Here is a 27,809-nt window from a genome sequence, read left to right as displayed (position 1 = left end):
GAAAACTGAACATTAGAGGCCGGCAAGGCCGTTACAGCCCTTAGCTAATCCGGAGTGGAAATGGGAGCATATTTCCATGGATTTTGTGACCAAATTACCACTAGCGCTTCACGAGCAGAATGTCATTTGGGTGATCATGGACAGGTTAACGAAATCTGCTCACTTTATACCGATGAAGGTTAGCTACCCTTTGAGTAGGCTAGCAAACTTGTACGTGCATGAAATAGTTAGAATGCACGGGTACAGTGTCCATTGTATCAGATTGAGACCCAAGGTTTACCTCTCATTTCTGGAAAAGCTTGGAGGAAGCACTGGGGATGAAACTTACTTTTAGTACAACGTTCCACCCCCAGACTGATGGATAGTTAGAGAGAACATTATAAATCTTGGAGGATATATTACGGGCTTGCGTGTTAAACTTCGGTGGTGGTTGGATGCAGTTTCTGCCACTAGTAGAGTTTGCCTATGACAATAGCTTCCCGGCTAGTATCAGGATGGCATCGTTCAAGATTCTATATGGTTGGAGGTGTCGGTTTACTCTATATTGTAATGAGGTTGGTGAACGTCAGGTTTTAGGACCTGAACTCGTGCAGCAGGCATCTGAGAAGGTGGGTTTGATCTGAGATAGGATTAAATTGGATCAGAGTCGGTAGAGGAGTTATGCGGATGTTCGCCACCGTGAGTTGGAATTCGAGGTGGGGGGGGGTAAGATATTTCTGAGAATTGCTCTGATGAAAGGGGTGATGAGATTTGGAAAGAAGGGCAAGTTGAGCCCGAGGTACACCGGACCATTTGAAGTTCTTGAGCAAGTGGGTCCGGTAGCCTACATGATTGCACTGCCCCCAGCGCTATCGAGGATCCACGATGTGTTCCACATATCCATGTTGAGGAGGTATGTGTCGGATTTGTCGCATGTTATTAGTTATAAGAACTTGGAAATTGGGGATGCTTTAGCATATAAGTAGGTACCCGTTCAGATTCTAGACCGTAAAGTTCATAAGTTGAGTACCAAGGATATACCGCTAGTGAAGGTATTGTGGCAGAATCATGAGGTTGAAGAAGCTTCTTGGGAATTGAAGCAGAGATACACCGGAAGTATCCACAGTTGTTCTAAATTGTGGTTTTGATAGTAGAATCAGTATGTATGTGTGTATTACTCTACTATGGTATTGTGGTAGGTGGTTAGTCGTTGGAAGTATGTGTATTGTGAACTCCTAAGACGGTTTATGTATGTAACCACGGTATTCCTTCGCCATAACCGAGGACATGTACGTATTGTGGCTGTCAACTTTTCCTAGAGTCGAGTGTGTGTATTCGGTTGTGTGGATGGGTTCATAAATGAATATTGCAAATTTTGAGGATGAAATTTTTATAAGGAGGGGAGGTTGTAAGAACCCGACTCGTGATATATGGAATAGATAAATAAGAAAATGGTAAAACAGTAAATTAAGTAGGCTTTGTCGACGAAACTAGAGTTCGTTGACGAAGGCCCTTCTGTTGTTCGGCGACGAAATGTAAAGGCTCGTCGACGACGAGAAGCCTAGAAGTTTTTGGAAATTCGAAAATATCAAGCTTGTCAATAAGGCCTCCGCTACGTTGACGAACTTCCTTCATTGACTCGTCGACGAAGAAGCCGCCTCGTCGACGAGGTTGGCTGAGTTAAAGGTACTATAAATATCCTTTTGGTTGCTTAGAAGCTAAGATATCAATGTTTCTCTCTCTATCTGTAAGAATTTGAAGCTCCACTCTCTCTCACTAGATTTCTTTGTCATTCATCATTAGAATTAACGATCCGACGTTACTACGAGGATCAGGGAAGGATTCTCTTCATGATTTTTGGAACGGATCTTCTTTTCAAGGATCTTTGGGTTTTGACCTAAAAATCGAAGTAAGGCTCGGTTTTCATTTATGTTTCAGTTGATCTGTAGCTCGGTTTTCATTTATGTTTTAGTTGATCTGTAGAGAATGGAATTGTAAATATGTATTGTACTGTGATTTATAGGTTTTGGGAACTCGGTTCGCTGTTTAGGAGTCGTAGAGTTCGGGTTTGAATTTTCGGGGAAAGGTAAGGGGATTCTATTTATATCGGTTATTTTTGAAATCGGATTCGGTAGAACTGTGGCTCACAATCCTGTGTATGTTTTGACTATTTATTTGGGGAAATCTAACGGGTAAAATTATGGAGTTTTCATATTGCAGTTTTGGGAAGAAGGGGGCATCAGGTTGCATCTCTGGTTTCGTTGGAAAACCGTGGATATATTGTGTTATGGATATGGTCATGTCTTGACTTATTTAAACTGTATTTTGAAAATCATGATTTTTTGATTACCAAATGAGTTTGGAATGAACTGTTATATGAATATGCATGATTTGTGGTTTGCTGAAATGAGATATAGGAACGTGTGTTTCGAATTATTCCAGGTTGTGAAAGAGTGTCCAACTCTATATTTGAGGGTGTGAAATACTACCTGCCAGTGGCAAGAGTGTTCGACTCTATATTTGAGGGCGTGAAATATAGCCTCTTACTAGTTGATCACCGAAGGGTGTGGATCCACCAATTGTATCGGTACAATGCCATGGGAGCCTGGGGCTACGCCATGTGCCAGGGACGTCGTATAATGCGGGTCGGCTTCGTGCCGAAGGGTGTGACAACACCAGGTTACTTGATCATGTGTGTGTGGATGTTGAGAACTATACTGGAACTGTTTTGTGAAAATACTAGAAATGTATTGAACTGTGTATGTTATATGTCATGATAGCACTCATGTGCCACACACTGATATAACCTGATTCTTCCTTACTGAGAGGTGTCTCACCCCTATCGTATGTACATGTTTTCAGGTCCTTCGAGTAACCGAAACTAGCATCCTTGTGTTGGGAGCGTAGTGGTTAGAATACTGCGTGAAGTGCTTGTGTAAGTACTAGGACTGTAACAGGGTTGTCGTTTAGGGTATTTACTAGCACCCTGGGTTATGTTTTGTATTATGGAGCTTAGACTCTATTTGTATAGACTCTGGTATGATACTATATATGTATAAAATGAACTTTTTTGCTGCGTATACGTCATGTATATGAATGTGTATAGGGTGTATGGGAACCCCACGGGATCAGACCCTCATTCATTATTGTATCATTTTTGTTTTGTATGATACAAGGACAACTTAGGTTACTATATCACATCCTGGGTCCCATTGCCGGGTTCGGGGGGTGACAAGCATAGGGGACCTTTGACATGTCTCAAAATTCTTCATCTAAACTTGGGCAATTTGCAGTAGACAACTTAAAATGATTCGCTAAAGGTGTACTCACTGGTCTTGCATTAGCCATGCTAAACTTCTCTAACACCTTATGCACATAACCACCATGAGATAACCATAATCTCCCTGCAGTCTTGTCTCACCGAATCTCCATCCCAAGTATTTTCTTGGCTGAACTAAAATCCTTCATGTCAAATTTCTTATATAATAGGTCCTTTAACTAATTCACCTCTGTTAAATCTCTTGCAGCTATCAACTTATCATCGACATACAATAACAAGAAAATAAGTGAGCCATCATCAAGTTTGTTCACATATACGCAACAGTCATACTCATATCGTTTGTAGCCAATTTTTATCATTGCCTTGGAGACTGTTTCAGCTCATAAAGAGATTTCTTTAACCTGCAAATTAAATTTTCTTTTCCCGGTTCAATGAATCCCTCCGACTGTACCATGTAGATTTGTTTCTCTAAGTCATTGTGAAGAAACGCCGTCTTCACATCCATTTGTTCCAAATGAAGATCATAATGGGCTACTAACCCCGACACAACTTTGATAGAACTATGTCGGACCACTGGAGAAAAGATCTCATCATAGTCTATCCCCTTCTTTTGTGAGTACCTTTTTGCCACCAATCGTACCTTGAATTTCTCACTTTCCTTTTCTGATATTGCCTTCTTCTTCCTATAAACCCATTTGCAACCTATCGGTCTTTTCCCATTTGGAAGCTCCACTAACTCCCAAGTTTGATTTTTACGTAGTGACTCTATTTCCTTAATTATTGCTCCCATCCATCTATCTTTCTCTTGACCATGCACCGCCTCTTGAAATGTAGTTGGATCGTTGCAACTAGTAAGAAAAGCACAAGACACTAAATCTTCAAATCCATACCTTGGCGGAGGCTGAATAGTGCATCTGGATCTTCTTAATGGAATATCGTTGACTTGCTAGCTTTCTAAGCTAGAGCTCCCTGCAACCACGGGACCAAGATCATTTCCGTTTCCTTGAGCTTCCAACTCCACCTGCACAATATGTTCATCACCGCCTCAACTTTCTAGCTCTTGTTTCTGTTCATCACATTCTTGAGTACGCTTCACCATAGCCTTCTCATCAAAGACTACATCCCTACTGATCACCACCTTATTTGCTACTAGGTCCCATAGCTTGCACCCTTTTACACCCATTGGATACCCCAAAAAGATACAATGACGAGACTTTGGGTCAAGCTTAGACCTCTCTTCACTAGACACGTGGACATAGGATGGACACTCGAATACTTTCAATTTGGAATAGTTTATTACATTTCCCATCCAAACCTTTTCTGCCACTTTGCCCTTTAGCGACGATGTTGGTGATCTGTTTACCAGAAAACACATCATACTAACTGCCTTTTCCCAAAAGTTCTTTGGCAGCCCTACATTCAATTTGAGACACCGAGCCCTATCAGCAAGAGTTCGATTCATCCGTTCTGCACACCATTTTGTTGAGGTGTTCGGTGAATTTTGAAATGTCACTTAATGGCTTGCTCCGCACAAAAATCCATAAATCGAGAATCAACATACTTGGTCCAATTATCTGACCTCAAACATTTGATTCTCCTCCCCATCTGGTTCTCCACTTCAACCTTCCAAATCTTAAACCTGGCAAACGTATCTGATTTGTGATGCATGAAGTAAACCTAGATCTTTCGTGAGTAATCTCAATGAAATTCACATAATACACATGTCCACCATTTGATGCAACTTTAACTGGGCCATAAACATCTGAATGTATATAGTCAAGAATACCTTTTGTCTTGTGAATAACTGGTCTAAACTTTGCCCTGTTCTATTTTCCAAGATTACTTCAAGCCCTTCAAGAGTTTCCTTTTGTGTAGTTCCTTCATGTTGTGTTCCCCTATATGCCTAAGATGCATATGCCACAAGATGGTCCCATTTGATTTAGCATCCACGACTGCAACTTCACCAACAACAGTAGTTCACTGCAACGTGTAAATATTCCCATCCATTTTCTGCCCTTTCATTATAGTCATTTACCTTTCCATACCGTCAAGACTCCAACTTTGGACTTATAATTAAAGCCATTACAATCCAAAGTGCCAAGAGATATCAAACTCTTTCTTAACTTAGGTATATGTCTTACATTACACAATGTTCTTACAGTACCATCAAACATCTTGATCTTTACATTTCCTATACCAATGATCTTGCAAGAAGCATCATTACTCGTAAGAACTAATTCAGAATTCACTAACCTGTAAATGCTAAACCACCCCTTGTTCGGAGTCATATGATAAGAACATGCCGAGTCAAGTATCCAAGAGTCTGTTAGATTATCTGATTCTGTTGAAACTGATAGAAAATCACCATCCACTGAATCTTCTTCTTGAACAACATTCGTAGATTTTGAAATCCCCTCATGCTTTTCAGCATTTCCTTTCTTCCAATCCAGACACTCCGGTTTCATATGCCCCTTTTTTACCGCATTTATAATACCAGATTTCCTTCTTCTTCTTGGATTGATTTCGAGATTTCTGACTAGATCCATTCTTAAACTTTCCTTTGCCTCGCTCGTACTACCCTTTACCATAAGTCTTTCCCCTTCATCACATATCTTCAACCTTTGATGAAAATTTAATAAGGCACTTGTTACCTCTTCCAAATCAAGAGTCTCTTTTCCCCACGTAAGAGTGGTCACAAGATTTTCGTAGGTATGAGTCGAGGGCAGAGAATTTAATAGCATCAAAGCCTTATCATCCTCAGCAAACTTGACATCAACTCTCATCAAATCACTAATGATTTGATTAAAAGCATTAATGTGTTGATCCAAACTTGATCCTTCAAGCATCTTAAGCCAATACAAACGTTGCTTAAGAAAATGTTTGTTATTGAGGCATTTAAACATGTACCGGCTTTTTAACTTTCGCCAGATAGCCGCTGGAGAATCCTCCTCCATCATCCGATAGAGAACTTCGTCGACCAAACACAAGTGTATTGTAGACGCAGCATTTGCTTTCAAATCTACCTATATTGCCTCATCCATTCCTTCCGGTTGATTATCAAGTAGAGCCTAGTCATTCCTTGTTGCACAAGAATGTCCTTCACTCTCCTCTACCATGAACCAAAGTTTCCGATTCCTTTGAATTTGACAACGTCAAATCTTGTAGAAGACGATCCCGATGCCATGACAACTTCGCTCTAATACCAATTTGTTGTATAATTCGGGTATAGGACACATACACACATTGGAAGATCTTACAACAAGTGAACCACCAATTCTCAAACAACACCAACTTATAGATGAACAACAACAACAATTAATAACATAAGAATGAAAGTAAGCATTCAATATTCACTACAATGTGAATAAACACAATACACAAGTTTTATAATGATCTCTCTCAACAAATACACTCAGAAATACAATATATAAAAGTTACTAAGAGGTTACCCTCCAAATACCCAACCACCATAATGTCCACATTCAAATTTCAAAAATCTGCTTGCGGCCTAGAACTTCTTGTCGATGAGAACAGGGGTTTGTCAACGAGACCATGAAGACCACTCATCAAAGATTCTGATCACTCGTTGACGAGCCTTTAAAACAGCTCTTGGTGTCTCAAGATCTCAAAACTTTTAGGCCTCTCGGGATCTCCTCATTGACGAGTCCCTGCTGTGCAACCCTTCTTATATTTTTCTTCCTTTCCTTATTTATGAATATATATATTTTTTTTACTAAAAAAGGGTGGCACCTCCATTTATTTATTAATATACCCTCACTTTTGGAGGAGGAATACCGTGGTTACAAGATAAAACAAAAGGGAGAGTACAGAAAAACCCTCCCAAGCCAACGCTAGCAACCAACCAAATTAGGACAACAAAACTAAACATAACTAACAAAGAAGATAAAAGCATAAATACAACCAAACTCAAAATAAAAATACACCAAACGAAACTCTATAGTTGAACTCTATTGTTTATGAATCTTCAAACTATAAGAGCCGCCATAAACAACAACTCACAATGATGTCTTTCATGAGCATACCAAGCATATTGAAATTTATTTTGTCACTTCATTCGGCACCACCTTTAGCAGCGCACCCTACATCTTCGATCTGTCTTCTTTAAAGATCAACTTGCCGATATTTTCACGAAGTCTCATCCTTTTAGTCGGCTACGTGATCTTGTTTCCAAACTCAAGTTGACTTCATCATCTCGAGCTTGAGGGGGGATGTTAGAATATATGTTAGAATATTATGATTTTATCCTTATTTTATTCTGCTTTGATTCTTTGTATTTATTATCTTTCTATTATTGTTTGGCTTCATTCGCATATAAATAGGCCCTCTATTATACAATTTATAATACATAAATTTACAGAATTTCTCTCCATAATTCTTTCTTTCTTTCTTTAATGATAATGGTGAAACTATCATTGTTTCTTTACAATATTCACTTTTAAGTGGTTAAAAAAATTATTTCAGTTTTTTTTTTTTTTTCTAAATTTACTTTAAAATTTTTTTAATATTAAAGTCTCATTTGAAACTTGTAAAACATTAAGAAAAGGAAGAAAATTTAAGGAATTCACTTTTGAAAAAGAAACTAAAAAAATATACTGATCAATGAGAAAAAAAAAAAAAATAAATTTTACATACCATTAACATTTAATTTTTCTTAATTCTTAATTCTTAATTATATTATGATTAATTTTTACTCTTGATAATATTTTATATAAATAAAAACTATGACAAAAAAATTTTCATTTTATTTATTTTCTTCTAATTTTTCTAAGCAAAATTCTTAATTTAAATAAATCATTTTCGTGTGCTTGAGAGTTTGGATTGCAAGTTTTGAATTTATATTTCCGTAAATTTGAAAAAAATATCGTACTAATTTTATTAAATATTATCACAATTTTACATATATTAAAATTCATCACTCAAAACTCAAGTTTTTAAATTCTATAGAGTAATTATTTTTTTCAGAGTTAAACGTTATTTATTTTACAAGTTTTACGTGATGAGTGTTGTGACTAATTTTTTTTCGTTTGTTTTTTTTTTAAGTGCTCAAGAGCTCTCCCCAAAAACCCTTCTGGCCTTCTCCCATAAACCCTTCCTGAAACTCTCCCAGCCAAAAGCGCCCGTCGCTCTCTCCCCTCTCTCTCTCTCTGCGCACTGCCGCTGCTGGCTCTTCGTGCTGCTACTTTACGCCGTGTTTAATGGGATGCGCTCTGATTCTAAAATTGCCTGGTCGGTACTTCGTGCCTTCAATCGCCCCGCTTTCGAGTTTCTTCTTCTTTAACATATTGTTTCATTCCTATTTTTCACGCATCAATTTATGAGTGGCCATTAGATTTTTGAGATTCATATTTTAGTTTCAGCTACCCTTTATTTTTCATTAGCTCGTCGGGAGATTTCACAACCCCCCCTCCCCTTCCGCACTTGTGCAATTGCAATGTGTTTGTAGGTTTTGAATGAAAAATTTTCCATTTAGCTGTACTAATTTTCCCTATGTATGGGCGTGTACAATGTTCTTTTCTGTTGAATTGTTATAAGCTACTCAAATAATTTTAAGAGTGGAGTTGTGAATGTTCTGGCCTCCGGCGCTGGTAGTTGTTTGACTAGGTTCGTATCGGGGAAAAAAGAAACGAGCGTGCTCCAGGCGAATAAACAAGGAAAAGGGAAAAACAGATATATTTGATGCTGTTAGGTTCTGGGAAATTAGAAACTGAGATTATATACCTTTAAAGTGTGCTGCTGTGAAGAAAAGGGATTCCAAAAAAAAAAAAAAAAATCTCTGATGATTTTTGACACATGACGTGTTATAATTATTTCATTTTACTCTTTTATCAAAAACAAAATTGCTTTTGTTGTTAGTTATAATTTATTTTAATTCTTTTTTCTCTTTTGTTTTGCTTTGCCCTGTTTATGTCTTAACTATTTTAGAACAATTTCGTTTAAACACTTTATTGGGATTCATTTGTTTTGAAGGGCTACTCCTCATTTCTTTGTCTGTTAATAGGTGAAGGGGCCATATTTGAATGACAGCTGGCAAAAAAAACCTTGTGCTATTCCCCCTCTTTTTCGGCTTAGAGTTTTGTTAATTTTTTTGCAGAAATACTTTGACTTTGTGTTTGGTTTGCGGAATGGAAGGGAATAAGGAATGGACTGGAATGAAAAAATCAAATGAAGTTTATGAAGAAATTAAGTAATACTTTGATTTCATTATATGCCCAATTCCATTCCATTCCTGCCTATCAAAAAAAAAAAAAAAAAATATTGTTCTACTCTCCCTAGTTTCAGCTCCAGAAACATGGAAAAAAGGAAAATGATGTTTTCTGCTTAAAATTGATGTTTATACCACTCATGTGTCGAGGCTTAAGGTGGCTTGAGCTTTGACTAGAGTTTTCAAGACTCCCTTGTCATTTGTCCTGCTTTGTTTTGAATAGAACAGTCAATACATATGATCTGCATATGACAACAAAGCATCTATTGCCCATCATTCGAACTTGCATTGTGTCTTCCATTTTGTATTCCATTTTAACCCCTGTAGGTGATGAGAGCATCTGATTTGGTTCTTGACATAAGGTGAAAACAAGAGGAGACGACTTTGCAATTCTCAATAACTTGACTAATTAAAATTTGACATTAAGGAATAAGCATTTAAGTGAAAGAGAAATGCACAAGTGGCAGTATCATGTGCTTAATGGTGGTTGTAATGGCCAGGGTTGTATTTTTTTTTTAATTCTGGAATTAGGATGATTTAGTCTTTGGCACTAAACTGAAATTTAGGAGTTAAGAGTTGAAGCTGGGAAATCTGTTACGCTCCAACACAAGAAAAAACAAAGAAAAAAAAAGAAAAGGAAAAAAAACTCTTTTATTGAAGAATTAAATAAAAAAAAAAATAATAATAATAATATTGAGTTATTTCACTGTGATCGGGAAATGTGTGAGTTTAGATTATTGGATGGCCTGTCAATGTGGAATAATATGCGTTTTTTTTATTCCTTCAAAATATAGTACAGTTATTTTTGTGGAATTGCCTTTGATAATCTGGAAGGGGCACATTACTCACAAGTCACAGACACACAGCTTACTGTAATTTCACTAAACTGTAACTTAATACATATTTTGGATCTTACAAGGCCTGAAAGTTCAACATATAAATCTCGGTTTTTATGCTGAACTTCTAGATTAACACAGTAATTGGTGTCGTTCATTCTAGACACCTCACAAAAGTACATAAAGTTTTATCACCCAGGAGTACTTGAAAAACTTTGAAAACCTACAACTTACTAAAATTCTATAGGAAATTTATTGTTAGTTCAAACAATATCTGTGGAGAGAAATACTAATGCTGTTACTCTTCTGTCTTGTTTGCAATATAGCTGCACACACTGTCAAACACCTGTTATATTTTGTGATTGTTGTAGAAGATTTTTGAGTTTATGCTTAAAATTTTAATTTGAGGATTTGTTTTATTGTTCATTCAATTGATTTCTGGCATTTGTCATTCCTGGGCAGTGAAGAATTTGCATTCCCTCACATTGTTCGTCTCTGGTCATATCACTGGAGCAGGAACAGCCATCTTTTGGGTTTGTTTGCTTTGCATTGTAATAATAGGAGAAACTATAGCAGCCAGAATTTATTGGAAGATATTGAACCAACCAGCACAACGTGCACTGCTATTAATCAAATTCCCAATCATCCTCCTGGAAGACATTGCAGTCCTCCCAAATTTTTCTCCGGTGAAGCGTATTCTGTTCTTCAATCAAGTGGTCTGCAACATTGGTTCAAAAATTGGCAAGAACAAAGAAGGCATAAACTTACAGCAAGCACTTTTGGTGGGGCTGTTGGTTTTTGGCCCCGAAGAAGAGTCCAGCTGTGGCTAGAGAAACTTGGTGCAATTGAGCCATTCACAGGTAACCTAGCCACGTGTTGGAGCAATATTAAAGAAGAGGAAGCGCTCGAGAGATATAAACTGATAACTGGAAATGCTGTCTTGTTTCCTGAATTTCAGGTCTATGGTAGGAAGGATCCAAAGGACAACTGGCTTGCAGCTTCACCGGATGGAGCAATTGACAGCCTTGTTTATGGGTTGCCTTCCAGGGGAGTTCTGGAGATAAAATGTCCTTTTTTTAATGGAGATATGAGGAGGGCTTCCCCTTGGTCACGTGTTCCCCTTTATTGTATGCCTCAAGCTCAGGGTTTAATGGAAATCATGGACAGGGATTGGATGGATTTCTATGTTTGGACTCCTAAGGGAAGTAGTTTATTTAGGTTATACAGAGATTCCGAATATTGGGATGTTCTGAAAATTGCATTATCTGACTTCTGGTGGAAGCATGTTCAGCCAGCGAGGGACTTGTGCAATAGTTGTGTTATCAGTAATCCCCTCACTCAATTGAAATCACTCAGGCCTGCACCAAGACATGAATTATGTAATTACATCGTTTATGAAAGCAAACGCCTAGTTTATGGCTCCAAGTTGTTGGTGCGTGAAATTCATGGAAAACTGCAAAATTGATGCAATTTGATAATTTAGTGGGTAATTTTTTTTCTTGGGATCAGAATTCAGAATTCAGAATTCATAGTATATGAAGATGCTTTTGTAGAGAATCAAGCATGAGAGTCCTAGACTTCTAGTCTTTAAATTATGGTAACTGAAACTGTTGCAGTAATACGTAACTGAAAAGGAAACTGAAATAGTGATCCTGGTCCCAAGAGAAATCAGTTTCCACCAAGCGACAGTGCAGAATTTTACCATGATATGCAGGAGGTTATGTACAAAAAGACATGATATGATATAAAGGAAACAGTGAAGTCTAGAGTAGATTGCAATTTATGAGCTGAGGCATCAGCTGGACATTGAAGAGTTGAGACGTTGAGTTCCCTTGAAAGTGAAAGTGTCATTTGTGTTGAACTGGAAAGTCTTCTGTAAGTACCTTTTGTCCAATGCTTCTAGTAATGTTTTGTGTTTAGACTTTAGTGCTTATGTTATCCTGCTGTTATGCAACATTTAAGTGCAAAAAAATACAATTAATCACCTCTTAATTTCAAGTCTGTAAACTACCTCAGATGAATCCTCGTTAATCAAAGCTTTAGTTTAAATTGGATTAGGTTAGGGTTTTTTTTTTCAAGTTTTTGGGGGAAGTGGGCAGGATTGGATGAAAATTATTACTTTTTCTGCATGTCATCTTACTATTTCTCTAAAACATTTATATCACATTCTCCTCGACAGTTCCTTAAAAATGGTTGCAGAATAATATGCCTTGTTAACAAACCAAGAGTGGGTTGAATTGGGTTATTACAAAAAGGTAAGCCAAGTCCAACTTGATCCTGATTTATATCACAAATTTACAACATTTAAGCAGTCGAAAAAAAAATCATGAAGTCAATCATGAAATGCTACAAGTTATAGAGAGTGACGGAAGAGAGATGCAAACGAATTTAGTGGTCTGGCCCAACTTTGTCCTAGTTTGCTTATTTTCTGTTTCTTTTTGGGAGGGTTTCTTATCCTCCATCCGTTGTAAGTCTTTCTTCTCATTAATAGATTTGTTTTTTGTTATACAAGACATGCTGCAAAATTCATTTGGTGAGAATAAGATCAACATAAACTTCAAAATGTGAATTGAAACTCCTTTACTTTTGAATCCTAGAAACAGGAAGTCTATTGAGATTGGCTTCAATGAGCTTTTTAAAACCACACAACACAGACAGCACCTTTGAGGGATATGTATACCACATTGGAAAGTTAAGGAAGAAAACATGTGTTTAGAAGAGTGTCTCTCCCACACCTTGTAGTTGTACCCATGGAATATGGATAGTCTACTTAGGCTCCATAAGGTGCCAGGCGGTGCTTGCACATTGCATATGCATAAGGTGTTGTGATATGTGTAGTTGACTGTAGGGTATGCTTGTGGCACATTGTATTGTGCAAGTGCTATGGGTGGGCTGGGCTTTACCCTATCTTATTGTGGGCCATGGTTTAAAAAAAAAAAAAAAGCTAATATGGGCTATCCATTTTATTATGGCCCATCTAAAATTTAAATATGACAGTTTCCAGTTATAGAATTTGTTGATGTTGGAAATGGATAATCCTTTTAGAGGTTGATAGGATGAAAGGTTGATGAAAAATCGTCATCGCCTTGGAGATCCATATCATGGAAATAGGCTCATGGGAGGTCCCGGTAGCCTCCAGGGATCTCTTTGATGCTTAAGTGAGTCAATCGGTCTGGAGAAATGAAAAAGAGAAGAGCTTTCTGTGCGAGAGTACCTTCTGAGAATGACCTTCCCCCCTATGGCTTGGCTTTTTGTGGCTTAATTGCATGCACTTGGATGTGGGCTCCCCAATCTGGATGTGGGTGGTTGTTGATATGCTAATAATCGCCTACATTGGCGTGTACGTACTCAACTGCTCTGCAAGTTTTGATGGGTGGTCCACTTTCTGGGTAACTGCCTTGTTTGGGCAGCATGTCCTCTTGAGGTCTGCAGGTCAGTTTCTCCATATAAATGTCAATTTGGTTCTTGACATAAGATGAAAACAGGAGGAGACAACTTTGCAATTCTCAATAACTTGACTAATTAAAATTTGACATTAAGGAATAAGCATTTAAAGGAAAGAGAAATGCACAAGTGGCAGTATCATGTGCTTAATGGTGGCTGTAATGGCCAGGGTTGTATTTTTTTTTAATTCTGGAATTAGGATGATTTAGTCTTTGGCACTAAACTGAAATTTAGGAGTTAAGAGTTGAAGCTGGGAAATCTGTTGCGCTCCAACACAAGGAAAAAGAAAGAAAAAAAAGAAAAGGAAAAAAAACTCTTTATTGAAGAATTAAATAATAATAATAATAATAATAATAATAATAATATTGAGTTATTTCACTGTGCTCGGGAAATGTGTGAGTTTAGGTTATTGGATGGTCTGTCAATGTGGAATAATATGCGTTTTTTTTATTCCTTCAAAATAAAGTACAGTTATTTTTGTGGAATTGCCTTTGATAATCTGGAAGGGGCACATTACTCACAAGTCACAGACACACAGCTTACTGTAATTTCACTAAACTGTAACTTAATACATATTTTGGATCTTACAAGGCCTGAAAGTTCAACATATAAATGTCGGTTTTTTATGCTGAACTTCTAGATTAACACAGTAATTTGTGTTGTTTATTCTAGACACCTCACAAAAGTACATAAAGTTTTATCACCCAGGAGTACTTGAAAAAATTTGAAAACCTACAACTTACTAAAATTCTATAGGAAATTTATTGTTAGTTCAAACAATATCTGTGGAGAGAAATACTAATGCTGTTAACTCTTCTGTCTTGTTTGCAATATAGCTGCACACACTGTCAAACACCTGTTATATTTTGTGATTTTTGTAGAAGATTTTTGAGTGTATGCTTAAAATTTAAATTTGAGGATTTGTTGTATTGTTCATTCAATTGATTTCTGGCATTTGTCATTCCTGGGCAGTGAAGAAATTGCATTCCCTCACATTGTTCGTCTCTGGTCATATCATTGGAGCTGGAACAGCCATCTTTTGGGTTTGTTTGCTTTGCATTGTAATAATAGAAGAAACTATAGCAGCCAGAATTTATTGGAAGATATTGAACCAACCAGCACAACGTGCACTGCTATTAATCAAATTCCCAATCATCCTCCTGGAAGACATTGCAGTCCTCCCAAATTTTTCTCCGGTGAAGCGTATTCTGTTCTTCAATCAAGTGGTCTGCAAAATTGGTTCAAAAATTGGCAAGAACAAAGAAGGCATAAGCTTACAGCAAGCACTTTTGGTGGAGCTGTTGGTTTTTGGCCCCGAAGAAGAGTACAGCTGTGGCTAGAGAAACTTGGTGCAATTGAGCCGTTCACTGGTAACCTAGCCACGCGTTGGAGCAATATTAAAGAAGAGGAAGCGCTCGAGAGATATAAACTGATAACTGGAAATGCTGTCTTGTTTCCTGAATTTCAGGTCTATGGTAGGAAGGATCCAAAGGACAACTGGCTTGCAGCTTCACCGGATGGAGCAATTGACAGCCTTGTTTATGGGTTGCCTTACAGGGGAGTTCTGGAGATAAAATGTCCTTGTGTCAATGGAGATATGAAGAGGGCTTCCCCTTGGTCACGTGTTCCCCTTTATTGTATGCCTCAAGCTCAGGGTTTAATGGAAATCATGGACAGGGATTGGATGGATTTCTATGTTTGGACTCCTAAGGGAAGTAGTTTATTTAGGTTATACAGAGATTCCGAATATTGGGATGTTCTGACAATTGCATTATTTGACTTCTGGTGGAGGCATGTTCAACCAGCGAGGGACTTGTGCAATAGTTATGTTATCAGTAATCCCCTCACTCAATTGAGATCACTCTGGCCTGCACCAAGACATGAATTATGTAATTACATCATTTATGAAAGCAAACGCCTAGTTTATGGCTCCAAGTTATTGGTGCGTGAAATTCATGGAAAACTGCAAAATTGATGCAATTTGATATTTTAGTGGGTAATTTTTTTTCTTGGGATCAGAATTCATAGTATATGAAGATGCTTTTGTAGAGAATCAAGCATGAGAGTCCTAGACTTCTAGTCTTTAAATTATGGTAACTGAAACTGTTGCAGTAATATGTAACTGAAAAGGAAACTGAAATAGTGATCCTGGTCCCAAGAGAAATCAGTTTCCACCAAGCGACAGTGCAGAATTTCACCATGATATGCAGGAGGTTATGTACAAAAAGACATGATATGATATACAGGAAACGGTGAAGTATAGAGTAGATTGCAATTTATGAGCTGACATCAGCTGGACAATGCTTCTAGTAATGTTTTGTGTTTAGACTTTAGTGCTTACGTTATCCTGCTGTTATGCAACATTTAAGAGCAAAAAAATACAGCTTGTCACCTCTTAATTTCAAGTCTGTAAACTACCTCAGATGAATCCTCGTTAATCAAAGCTTAGTTTAAATTGGATTAGGTTATGGTTTTTTTTTTTTTTTTTTCAAGTTTTTGGGGGAAGTGGGCAGGATTGGATGAAAATTATTACTTTTTCTGCATGTCATCTTACTATTTCTCTAAAACATTTATATCACATTCTCCTCGACAGTTCCTTAAAAATGGTTACAGCATATGCCTTGTTAACAAACCAAGAGTGGGTTGAATTGGGTTATTACAAAAAGGTAAGCCAAGTCCAACTTGATCCTGATTTATATCACAAATTTACAACATTTAAGCAGTCGAAAAAAAAATCATGTAGTCAATTATGAAATGCTACAAGTTATAGAGAGTGAGGGAAGAGAGAAGCAAACGAATTTAGTGGTCTGGCCCAACTTTGTCCTCGTGTACACTCTATCTTCCTTGAAAATTCACTTTCTAAAGTTGCCCATGGTCAAGACCAGATCCACTTACAAATGTTATTCCGTAACACCACAAAGATTAAATATCCTTCAATAACTACAAGAACTATTAGTCCTCCAAGAAAAATTGCCTTACAATCTGCAGACTACCTTTACTCCCTTGGCTCTTTCAGCCAAGTATAACGCCCCACACCTAGTTACAAGATGCTTGTCAAGGAAAGCTCCTATTAGAATATCCAATTCACAAAGTGGATAAATCAATGAAGTACAGAATGAGAAAGTTGTTAGCTCGATTTTTCCACAAAAATCTTTATAAAAACTTGATCGTAAAGCTATCTTGCCATTATTCTTTGAAATATATTTGAAATCGTAGAAAGCAGTCAAAGCACATGATGTCATCTAAATTTCCAACAGATATTATGGAAATTCAGCTTTGATGTAATTGTTTTCTAGTTTGCTTATTTTCTGTTTCTTTTTGGGAGGGTTTCTTATCCTCCATCCGTTGTAAGTCTTTCTTCTTATTAATAGATTTTTTTTTTTTTATACAAGAAATGCTGCGGAAATTCAACTGGTCAGAATAAGATCAACATAAACTTCAAAATGTGAATTGAAACTCCTTTACTTTTGAATCCTAGAAACAGGAAGTCTATTGAGATTGGCTTCAATGAGCTTTTTAAAACCACTCAACACAGACAGCACCTTTGAGGGATATGTATACCACATTGGAAAGTTAAGGAAGAAAACATGTGTTTAGAAGAGTGTCTCTCACACACCTTGTACCCATGGAATATGGATAGCCTACTTAGGCTCCGTAAGGGGGTGCTTGCACATTGCATATGCATAAGGTGTTGTGGCATGCTTGTGGCACATTGTATTGTGCAAGTGTTATGGGTGGGCTGGGCTTTACCCTATCTTATTACGGGCCATGTTTTAAAAAAAAAAAAAAAAAACTAATATGGGCTATCCATTTTATTATGGCCCATCTAAAATTTAAATATGACAGTTTCCAGTTATAGAATTTGTTGATGTTGGAAATGGATAATCCTTTAAGAGGTTGATAGGATGAAAGGTTGATGAAAAATTGTCGTCGCCTTGGAGATCCATAACATGGAAATAGGCTCGTGGGAGGTCCCGGTGGCCTCCATGGATCTCTTTGATGCTTAGTGAGTCAATCGGTCTGGAGAAATGAAAAAGAGAAGAGCCTTCTGTGTGAGAGTAACTGCCTTGTTTGGGCAGCGTGTCCTCTTGAGGTCTGCAGGTCAGTTTCTCCACGTGCCTTGCATGTGGGGAAGCTGCTCCGGGAATGTCAGCTCCTCCATGTGTCCTACACTTGGGGGCAATTTAGAGTGGGTCAGCTCCTCCTCGTGCCCTGCACGTGGGGAGCAGCTCAGATCAGGTTATGCACCGCACCGCACGCTGCTCCTGTAGTAGGGCCCACCTTGACTATCAAGTATCAAGATAAGCTTGTTTCTATAAGCTATAACACGTTTTATATGACTAAAAACTAAAGCACCGAGTCTAAGAGTTTAAGATACACTAAAACATAATATAAGGGACCCACGAAATTTTTTAAAAAATTGGACTTTTTTTGTTTTTTTTTTTTACAGCGTAAGACTGTAAGTTACATCTTACATGCTCGAAAATACAAAATTCATGTGTATTCTTTCTTTAGAAAAGTAAAAAAAAAAAAAAAAAAGGAGAGAAATTGAGAAAAAATAATGAGAAATTGAACAATATGGTTTCTAAGGGAATGAAACAATAAAAAACAATAAAAATTTGAACTTATGGTCTTCAATAAAAAAATAAATAAATAATTTTTTTAAGGGTAAAACACACTCACCTCCCCTAAGGTTTGGTTAAAAGATAGTGACCTTCCCTGATGTTTCAAAAATGCCGTAGACCTTCCCTGAGATTTGTCAAAAAAATAAAAACCTCTCATAAAATTTTTTTTCTTTTTTCTAAAAATACAAGTAGAGGTTTGTGTTTTTTTTGTTTGCTAATTTCAGGGGAGGTTTCTGGAATTCTTAAAATAAAAAAATTATTTTAATATAATAAAAAATTTTAAAAAAATTAAATATTAATAATTTATAAAATTATATTTTATTCATAAATTTAATATATTTTTAATTTTCTTTCTCACATTCCTTGATGCCAAACATGAAAATATGAATTCCTAATTTTTTTTTTCTTTCCCTACTATTTTCCTGAGTTCTAAATGCAGCCTCAGCATAAAATTTTTGACTTCTACTATTGACACGAGGAAAAATGTCTCCAAAGTCCAAACCCAGGGAAACCAAATCTTTTCCAAACTTTTGAAAAATGCCCTTAGTCAACCTTCTTCTGATTTGAAATTTGGATTTGACAAAAGCTCCTTATCTCTCTCATAAACAAAATTTTTGACCCTTCAAGTTTTAATTATTGAAATGTCTGGCAATTTGTACTGAAGCAGGATTAGTAAACCATAGCTTGACAGCTACATCCAAACAGTTTTTGGGAAACTGCTGCTGGCCTTGAATTTCCAACGTGAAGGGGAAAACATCATCTGTAGCATGCTTGTGCTCTGTTTGGAGAAAAAAATCTGGAAGTGAATCTTGTTGATTTCATATAATGTCAAAATGTTTTCGAGTGTAAAATTAATCATTTTCCCTCTTTTCTTTTGATGCAATTAAGGGGTGGGTCGACATTTTCGTCCGAATTCGAAACTCAAGTCATGAAGTAGAATGAGAATTCTGTTTTGACTTGCTTAATGTGTGTGCATCTTATATGTTCGGAAAAATAGCATAAAAAATGCACAAATAAGGTTAAGCATGCGACTAGTTGAGTTTATTTACTTATTATTTTTTTGCAATCTCCTGATAATAAATATTGACTTACGGTGGGGCGTTTGGTTTAGATCATTGTTAATGGTCTTGTGCAGATTATATTATAGTGTTTGGTATAATATGAATATTTTCCAATTATTTTTAGACAGTGTTCTCTTAATTGGAAATAACCTGTGCCAAACACACCCCATAAATTAATAAAGTTGACCCCAAGCATGCTTCCAGAAACATGGGCAGGCTTTATGTAAGCAAGCTTCAAAATAAAAAAATTGAATAATGAAAAAAGGAAAAAAGGATGCTCGCGAAGTGTACATGTCCCTGAATTCAAATCTCCATATAAAATGTATGAGAAATGATGAGTGGAGACACATCTTTTTCATCACCCCTCTATAACCAATTTTAATGAAGAGAAAAACCATACCTTTTGAATTGTGAGGTGGTAAAATCATTCCACAAAAGAAATAGAGAAGTAAAAAAAAAAAAAAAAACTTAGAAGGTGTTGACAGATAAAAGCACTAGAAATTAAAAATTCAGTGATTTCCTTGTGGTAGCTGAGTTAAACAAAAAACAGCATATCAAGTTATAACTGCAGGCTTCCGTAGTTTTCCAACTTGACAATGATACAGCCTTTATTTTTTAACAAAATAGAAATTAGGAGAAATCTACTAGACACCGACGGACAGCACTTCTTGATGAATTCCATCCTTATTTCAGCCTTGGAGACAAGCGGGCCTGCAATGGATTCTTCATCACTACTGTAAACTCTTGCTTCTCAGAGAGATCAACCTCATCTCCATCCACAGCCTTCCATTCAAAATGCCACACCAAATTAGCTACAAAGTACTCCAAATGAAGCATGGCCAGACCAGACCCTGGACACATCCTCCTCCCCGCGCCAAATGGCATCATCTTAATCTCTCTGCTCCCTGTTATATCAAATAGTTCCCCCCCATCCCCACCGGTCGATAGGAATCTCTCGGGCTTGAAAGCCATCGGATCTTCCCACACCTTTGGGTCCCACCCTATGTTTGCTACCATGAAATGTACAACAGTATTTTTTGGCACAACGTAGTCATCCAATGTCACATCTTCAGTCACAGTGTGGGGCACCAGCAGGTGGCCTGGAGGGTGCCGTCTCAGCCCTTCCAATATCACAGCTTTCAGGTATGGCATCTTCTGCAGATCCTCCTCTTTCACCTCTTCGGGTCCTCCTCCTCCTCCAAGTTCTCCCACAACCCCATTAATCTCTGCGAAAAGCTTTTCTTGAATATGTGGGTACTTCACCAGGTTGGCCATGATCCACAGCAGCGCCGTTGACGTAGTGTCGGCACCGCCATTCAAAAACTCTGAGCACAGACTCACCATCTCTGCTTCATTAAGCTTTCTCTTCTCGTCCGGCAGCTGAAGATCGATAAAAGTATCGACATAAGACAAGACAGACTCATTCTTACCTTCTCCATCTTGCATATTCTTCCGTTGGGCCTCAAGTTTGGGTTTCATTCTGGCTCTTATTAGAGGAATCAATACGTCTTCCTGGCTCTTGCGTATCTGCATTAACTCTTTCCAACGACTACGAAATAAAATCTTTCCCAATCTAGACCAGACATTGAGTATATTGATATTATTGAATCGTTCAGAGGATAGTAGGATTTGACGCTGCACATCTTCGATATCTCTTATCTTCTTCTCCCCCAGCTCCTCACCAAAGCACATGAAAGAAAGCAAGGAAAACATGGCAGACTTGAAATGGTCCATCACCGGAACTGGCTCTCCTAATTTTTGAGATTGGTTAGTCTTGAGGAGATTGACAAGGTTGCACAAGACCCGCTTGCGAGTCTGAGAATAGGACTTTACGCGTGAGTGGTGGAGTATTTCGGAGGTGAGGTTGCGGCGCAGGAGGCGCCAGACAGGGCCGTAGGCAGCGGTGCTGACGTTATGTTGGTTGCTGCTAAAGATTCGGCCAACTGGAGTAGCTGCAGGGCGATTAGCAAAGACAACGCCATTTTGTATCAAGGCTTGATGGGCAAGGGAATGATTGGCAATGAAGATTGTCAGGCGAGAGCCAAAGCGGAGGGAGACGAGGGGTCCATACTTAGTGTGCAGATTCCGAAGAATGGATACGACTTCTGGATAGGATATCCCAAGCCATAGGAAGTCGCCAATGATGGGAATAGTACTGGAGGGTCCTGGAGGGAGCTTGCCTTTGATTTTGCTGGGTTTAGGATTGGTGGGAGAGAGAAGATTGAAGAGGGACTTAAAGAGAGCAGCGATGCAAAGAGAGACGATGATGATGAACCAGGTCTCCATCTTTTGGTCGATGGATGAAGAGGGTGTGCCTGCTAGTAACAGCATATAGAACATGGCTGAGAGTTGGAAGGAGGCTTCTTTTATGTTGACTATGAGTAACTTAAATTATTAAGCATCCGGTGGGGGGCGGGCGGACACATATTTTGAAAGTGGGGATTGTCATGAAGAGATAATTTTTTTGACTTCTCATTTTGGAAACGTTGGCAAAGAAAGGATAAAAAGAGAAGAAAAAAAATGCATGCTCTTCAGAATTTGATAAAAACCCCCAAAAAGAGATATAAAAAATTAAAATAATTTTAAAATAATAAAAATAAAAAAATAAAAAATAAAAAATAAATAAATATATTAATTAATTGGATATTTAAAAAAAAAAGAGAAAAAAAAATAATAATTAAAATTTATTTTTTAAAATAAAATATATTATTTTTAATATAATTAAATATATTTATTATTATTATTATTATAAATCTAACATCCTAAAGCTTCTTGAAGCTTTAGGATGAAATTTTTTAATAAAAAATTTTGTTCCTGCAGCCACCCCCCACCTTTCTTCTTCTTCTTCTTCTTTATTTCCTTTCATTTCTTTTCTCTGCAACTTTCTGCAATCTCTCTCTCTCTTTTTATCCTCGATTTCGTGACGAATTTTCGCCTAATCGAAAATCCGAAGATACCACTGGACTCTATTCGCCGTTGCCGTCATTTCTACCGGAGCAGATCGGTGGTAGGAGCGGTGTAAGTGTATTCCTTGGGGTAAGTCATTTTTCCCTTTTTTTTTTTTAATTTCTTGCAAAATATAAGCTCAATTGATGAACAAACACCACCACGAGAATTTACGGATGATTCTCTACAAGTCTAGTGGGACGGAATTCTCGTGGGGGTGTCGGGCCAAAATCTCAAATTTGTATTGCGGTAATTATTAAGGGGCTTATTTTTAATTAATTAGCATTAATTTAGAAATGCTAAAATATTAAACATCTAGGACTGAAGTAGGATTTCTGAAATTTAGGGCCCGGGTGAGCCCCGCGGGGGTAATTTTGGGACCCGCAGGAAAAATTTGGAAAATTAATTAGGGATGTTAAATAATAGTTTAAATATTAATTTGAGGTATATGAAGCCTAGGGAAGATTAGATGAGTATTATTTTAGAGAAATAGATTAATTAATCTGGAGAAAATGTAAATTTCAGGAGTTGAATTTCGGGCGCTAAGAGCGTAGGATTTGGGTCCTAAGGAATTTCTCAATAGTCAAGTAAGGGAATAAACTAAAGCAGTAATTTTTCATACAAATTATTATTGATTATGAGTAAATTTATTTTTAGAAAAGCATATGTTATATTATGTATTACGAATGAAATGTACGAATGGGAAAATACTGCTATGATGATTAAAATGTATATGTATGTATGAGATGCAAGTAATTCACGATTTTAGAATATGAAGTGTGACTTTTTACAGCATATGTGTGGCATGAATATTATTTTGTGTGAAATGTATTATGATGTGAAAGATTTTACGAACAAAGCATGATTTCAGGTACTATGAAAATATGAGTTATGTTGTGATGGTTTTGACGATTATGTGATAAATAATGTATTTTCAGTATATATATACCTGAAACAATTTTGGCGCGAGGCCATATATTTATGTTATCGGCACGAGGCCATAGTTATGTTTTTGGCGCGAGACTATATATTTATGTTATCGGCACGAGGCCGTATTTATGTTATTGGTGCGAGGCCATGTATTTATATTATCGGCACAAGACCGTATTTATGTTATCGGCACGAGGCCGTATTTATGTTATTGGCGCGAAGCCACATATTTATGTTTTCGACACGAGGCCGTAATTACTATATTTTCGGCACGAGGCCGTAATGATGTTATATATATGATCATGTATTATATGTTTTCACAATCAAGATGTTAGTTTAGTTCAGACAAGGAGTTTGGTGCCGTAGTTATGGGTTAATTTTGGCACAAGGCTTTATTAGTGCTACCGTCCCACGAGGGGATGGGAGATGGATAGTCGATATGGCTTTTAGTAGAGTGTGGACGTCCACCTGGCAGTCCGGACCAGGGTGTGGCGGGCTCATCGTATTTACAGACATATTTGATTTGCCAGTGGTCGGCCAGCCATTGTCGGGTCCCGCCTCCGGGTTGCATAACCCGTCATAGGGGGTAATACATGATACGAGCTAGCTTGTCATCCTGGATTTGTTTTCAGTACTACAGTTATAACACATGATTTTATGTATGATATGATTTATCAACAAATGTGAAAATATATGTTTTCCCAGTACGATATGATTATGTTTATAGAATTATGAAATGTACTGTATATGTACAACTGCATTAAATATTCATGTTGCCACACAGCTGTATTTAGTTTATTTTCCCTTACTGAGAAGTGTCTCACCCCCAAACTTAATTAATTTTTCAGGAGCCCCTGAGAGACCGGCGGGTCAGGGCCGCCATTGAGCTAGTGAGATTACCCTGTGAGAAGGGTAAGATTTTGTAATAGGGTCAGAGTTATTTTGTGTTTGACCCTAGAGATAGTTTGATGTATGTGAGGATGTAAAGAATGCTCTGGTATTATGTTTTATGATTGGATGTTTGAAATTTTATGTTTACTGCTGCTAGGTTTTCCGCTATGTTTGACAGGTATCCCCGCTACCCATGGGTTTGGGTTGACCATTTTATTTATTATGTGATATTTTATGTTAAGAAATTGAGGGATGTTACATTTGGTATCAAAGCCTAGGATACTAGGTTCTGTAAACTCTAGAGTGCAGCAGTAATAATACCAGAGTATAGGAAAAGAGGATTTGAGGTCTGGTTTGTAGTCTAGATGTAGGACTTCTGTGGTGGTTTGTATGATTTTCCTGGGATGACGATTTCAGGAAATTCATTGTAAACTATCTTTGGGTTGGGTATCTAGGTTGTAGGATTGAACCTTGAATTAAGATTAGGAGTGATAAGTTAATTAGGAGAATATACTATATGAGTTGGGGGATACACGTAGGAAAAGAGGTTTTGAGTTAAGTTATTTCTTCTTTCAGGATGGACCATGGTGGAAATAGTGCCTACGCCAGTGGGAGTGAGGGTGCTGGACCCTTAGGCGCTGCGGGTAGTGATTCAGATGCAGTCTTACGCAGCGTAGCACAGTAGGTTATGGCAGAAATTGCCAGGAGTTCGAGGGAACAGGGTGGTTCGTCTATAGGTCACGGTTGTACGATCGAAAAGTTTATAAAGATGAATCCTCCAGCTTTCTTAGGGGGAATAGATCCTACAATTGCTGAGAATTGGGTGCAGGAGATGGAGAAAATATTTGCAGTGCTGCAATGTTCAGAAGAGCAAAAGGTGCTGTTTGCCACCTACAGACTGACTGGAGAGGCCGAGAGGTGGTGGTCGGTGATGAGTGTATTAGAGTAGCAGAGGACTATACCCGTAAAGATGACTTGGGAGCGATTTAGAGAGATATTCTTCAACAGATATTTTCCAGCCTCTTCCAGGGAGGCTAAGATTATGGAGTTCCTGAATCTGAAGCAGGGACAGCTGTCAGTACAACAGTACGCAGCGAGGTTCATCGAGCTATCTCGCTTTGCCCCGTACATTATTCCAGATGAGGCGAAGAAGGTACGACAGTTTGAAAGAGGCTTGAGGAGAGAAATTTATAAGTAGGTATCGATTCTGAAGTTGCAGGATTTTACTAAACTAGTGGATAGAGCCACTATAGTAGAGACTGGAGAGCGATTGGAGGCTGAGGAGCAGAGGCAGAAGAAGAGATCCATATCTCCTGGTTTCCAGCAGGGAGTTGGCCAAGCCGCGTGGAAGAGAGGTGGCTATTATAGGAACCAGAGACAAAAGATCGGGATTCATGGTTTCCAGGGTGTGCAGCCATCTCCAGCTTGCCCATTTTGCAGGAAGAGACACATGGGAGAGTGTCGCGCTGGGTGAGGTGTCTGCTACAGGTGCGGAGAGTCAGGACATATGATGAGGGAGTGTCCGACACAGACTAATACTGCTCCTAGACCTACACGAGGAGGTTACCAGGCACCACGAGGAGGCCAGCAGAGGAATACGGCCCCAGCCAGAGTTTTCGCTTTGACGCCAGGAGATGCTGAGGCAGCAGGAGATGTGGTGACAGGTACTGTTTCAATACTGTCATTTAAAGCTACTGTTTTGTTTGATTCTGGGGCGACGCATTCATTTATCGCTCGGGATTATGTTAAATTATGTGGGTTTGAGCCTCAGCAGTTAGAAATTAGTTTGTCTGTTGCTACACCGACTGGGGCCATGGGGGTATGTAGAAAGGTACTCAGGGACTGTCCAATGGATATTCAGGGGAGGTCTTTGTTAGCTAATCTGGTGATTTTAGACATGCATGGGTTTGAGGTAATCTTGGACATGGATTGGCTATCTGCCTACTATACTAGCATTGATTGCCATCAGAGAGTGGTAGTGTTTAGACCTCCAGAGGGACAGGAGTACAGATTCGTGGGATCACGTGTGTGCACCCCACCTCCATTATTATCTGCTATTCAGGCGTGTAGATTGCTATCAGAAGGTTGTCAGGGATATTTAGCCTATGTGAAGGTTGTATCAGAAGAGGAACTGAGGGTGGAGGATATCCCAGTGGTGAAATATTTTCCTGATGTATTTCCCGAAGATTTGTCGGGACTACCTCCTGATCGTGAGGTAGAGTTTGTTATTGATCTGGTTCCGCGGACAGCGTTGATTTCGAAGGCGCCGTATAGAATGGCACCGGGAGAGCTGAAAGAATTGAAAGAGCAGTTACAGGAGCTGTTAGATAAAGGGTTCATTCAGCCTAGTGTGTCACCCTGGGGAGCACCAGTTTTGTTTGTGAGGAAGAAGGATGGCTCGATGAGATTGTGCATCGACTATCGAGAAATAAATAAAGTAACTATCAATAATAAATACCCGCTCCCACGTATTGATGATTTTTTTGACCAGTTATAGGGGATACAGATCTTTTCGAAGATAGATTTACGCTCTGGGTACCATCAGGTGAAAGTCAGGGCGGAAGATGTTCTGAAGACGGCATTCAGAACACGGTATGGTCACTATGAATTTCTAGTTATGCCATTTGGGTTAACGAATGCTCCTACAGTGTTTATGGATCTTATGAATTGGGTTTTTCACCAGTACTTGGATCGGTTTGTGGTAGCATTTATTGATGATATATTGGTGTATTTGAAGAGTCCAGAGGAGCATGAGGAGCATTTGAGTATAGTGTTGCAGGTGTTGCGAGAGAAGAAGCTATATGCGAAGCTCAAGAAGTGTGAGTTTTGGCTGGAACAGGTTACCTTCCTTGGACACGTTATATCTAAGGGTGGTATTTCTGTTGATCCGAGTAAAATTGAGGCGGTAGTTGATTGGGTACAACCAAAGAACGTGCACGAGATCAGGAGTTTCCTGGGATTGGCTGGATACTATCGCAGGTTTGTTGAAGGCTTCTCTCGATTGTCAGGCCCGTTGACCAAATTGACCAGGAAAGGAGCGAAGTTTGAGTGGTCTGATGAATGTGAACAGAGCTTTCAGGCGTTGAAGCAGCGACTCATCACTGCGCCTGTGTTGACGATTCCTTCAGGAGAAGACAGGTTTGTAATTTACAGTGATGCGTCCCATAAAGGGCTTGGATGCGTGTTGATGCAGCGGGGGAGAGTAATAGTCTATGCCTCACGACAGTTGAAAGAATATAAGAAGAACTATCCTACCCACGATCTAGAGTTGCGGCGGTTGTTTACGCACTGAAGATTTGGAGGCACTATCTATATCGGGGCAGGTGTGAGATATTTACTGACCATAAGAGCTTAAAGTATTTCTTCACGCAGAAGGAATTGAATATGAGGCAGAGGAGATGTCTAAAACTAATAAAGGATTACGATTGCACTATTAGCTACCACCCGGGAAAGGCTAATGTGGTTGCTGATGCTTTGAGTCGGAAATCAGTGGAATCAATTGTATCTGCATTGGAGATTCAGCATCCGATTCAGATGGATCTGGAGAAGCTCGGTGTAGAGCTAGTAGAGGGCGATCACCAGGCGTTCATTGCT

General features: G+C 38.3%; 2 protein-coding genes across 3 annotated transcripts; one reads left to right on the top strand and one right to left on the bottom strand.

The window, feature by feature from the left end:
* The first annotated feature begins 8,351 nt into the window (after window positions 1–8,351).
* LOC131159264 (uncharacterized) lies at window positions 8,352–16,161 on the top strand. Of its 2 annotated transcripts, none has more exons than XM_058114010.1 (3): window positions 8,352–8,506; window positions 10,781–12,193; window positions 14,735–16,161. In XM_058114010.1, the coding sequence occupies exons 1-2, from the start codon at window positions 8,481–8,483 to the stop codon at window positions 11,781–11,783; spliced, it is 1,029 nt and encodes a 342-aa protein (XP_057969993.1). In that variant the 5' UTR covers window positions 8,352–8,480; the 3' UTR covers window positions 11,784–12,193; window positions 14,735–16,161. The 2 variants fall into 2 exon arrangements, with proteins under 2 accessions (XP_057969993.1, XP_057969994.1); XM_058114011.1 differs by having other exon boundaries at window positions 8,388–8,506; window positions 10,786–12,193.
* A 3,765-nt stretch (window positions 16,162–19,926) lies between these two features.
* LOC131159263 (cytochrome P450 89A2-like) lies at window positions 19,927–22,089 on the bottom strand. Its single transcript, XM_058114009.1, has one exon. It carries the CDS (start codon window positions 21,786–21,788, stop codon window positions 20,133–20,135), a length of 1,656 nt encoding a protein of 551 aa, XP_057969992.1. The 5' UTR covers window positions 21,789–22,089; the 3' UTR covers window positions 19,927–20,132.
* Between the last annotated feature and the right edge of the window lie 5,720 nt (window positions 22,090–27,809).

Source organism: Malania oleifera, chromosome 7 (genome assembly GCF_029873635.1).
Source record: "Malania oleifera isolate guangnan ecotype guangnan chromosome 7, ASM2987363v1, whole genome shotgun sequence".
In the NCBI taxonomy this organism is placed as follows: Eukaryota; Viridiplantae; Streptophyta; class Magnoliopsida; order Santalales; family Ximeniaceae; genus Malania; species Malania oleifera.
Note: the sequence above shows the minus strand (reverse complement) of the source record. Positions and strands in the feature narration are given on the sequence as shown.

Excerpts from the sequence above, each read along its gene's own strand:
- LOC131159264 (XM_058114010.1), top strand. The coding sequence starts at position 8,481 with ATGCGCTCTGATTCTAAAATTGCCTG. Across the intron at positions 8,507-10,780 it reads TCTGATTCTAAAATTGCCTG|TGAAGAATTTGCATTCCCTC; the intron begins GTCGGTACTTCG and ends ATTCCTGGGCAG.
- LOC131159263 (XM_058114009.1), bottom strand. The coding sequence starts at position 21,788 with ATGTTCTATATGCTGTTACTAGCAGGCACACCCTCTTCATCCATCGAC.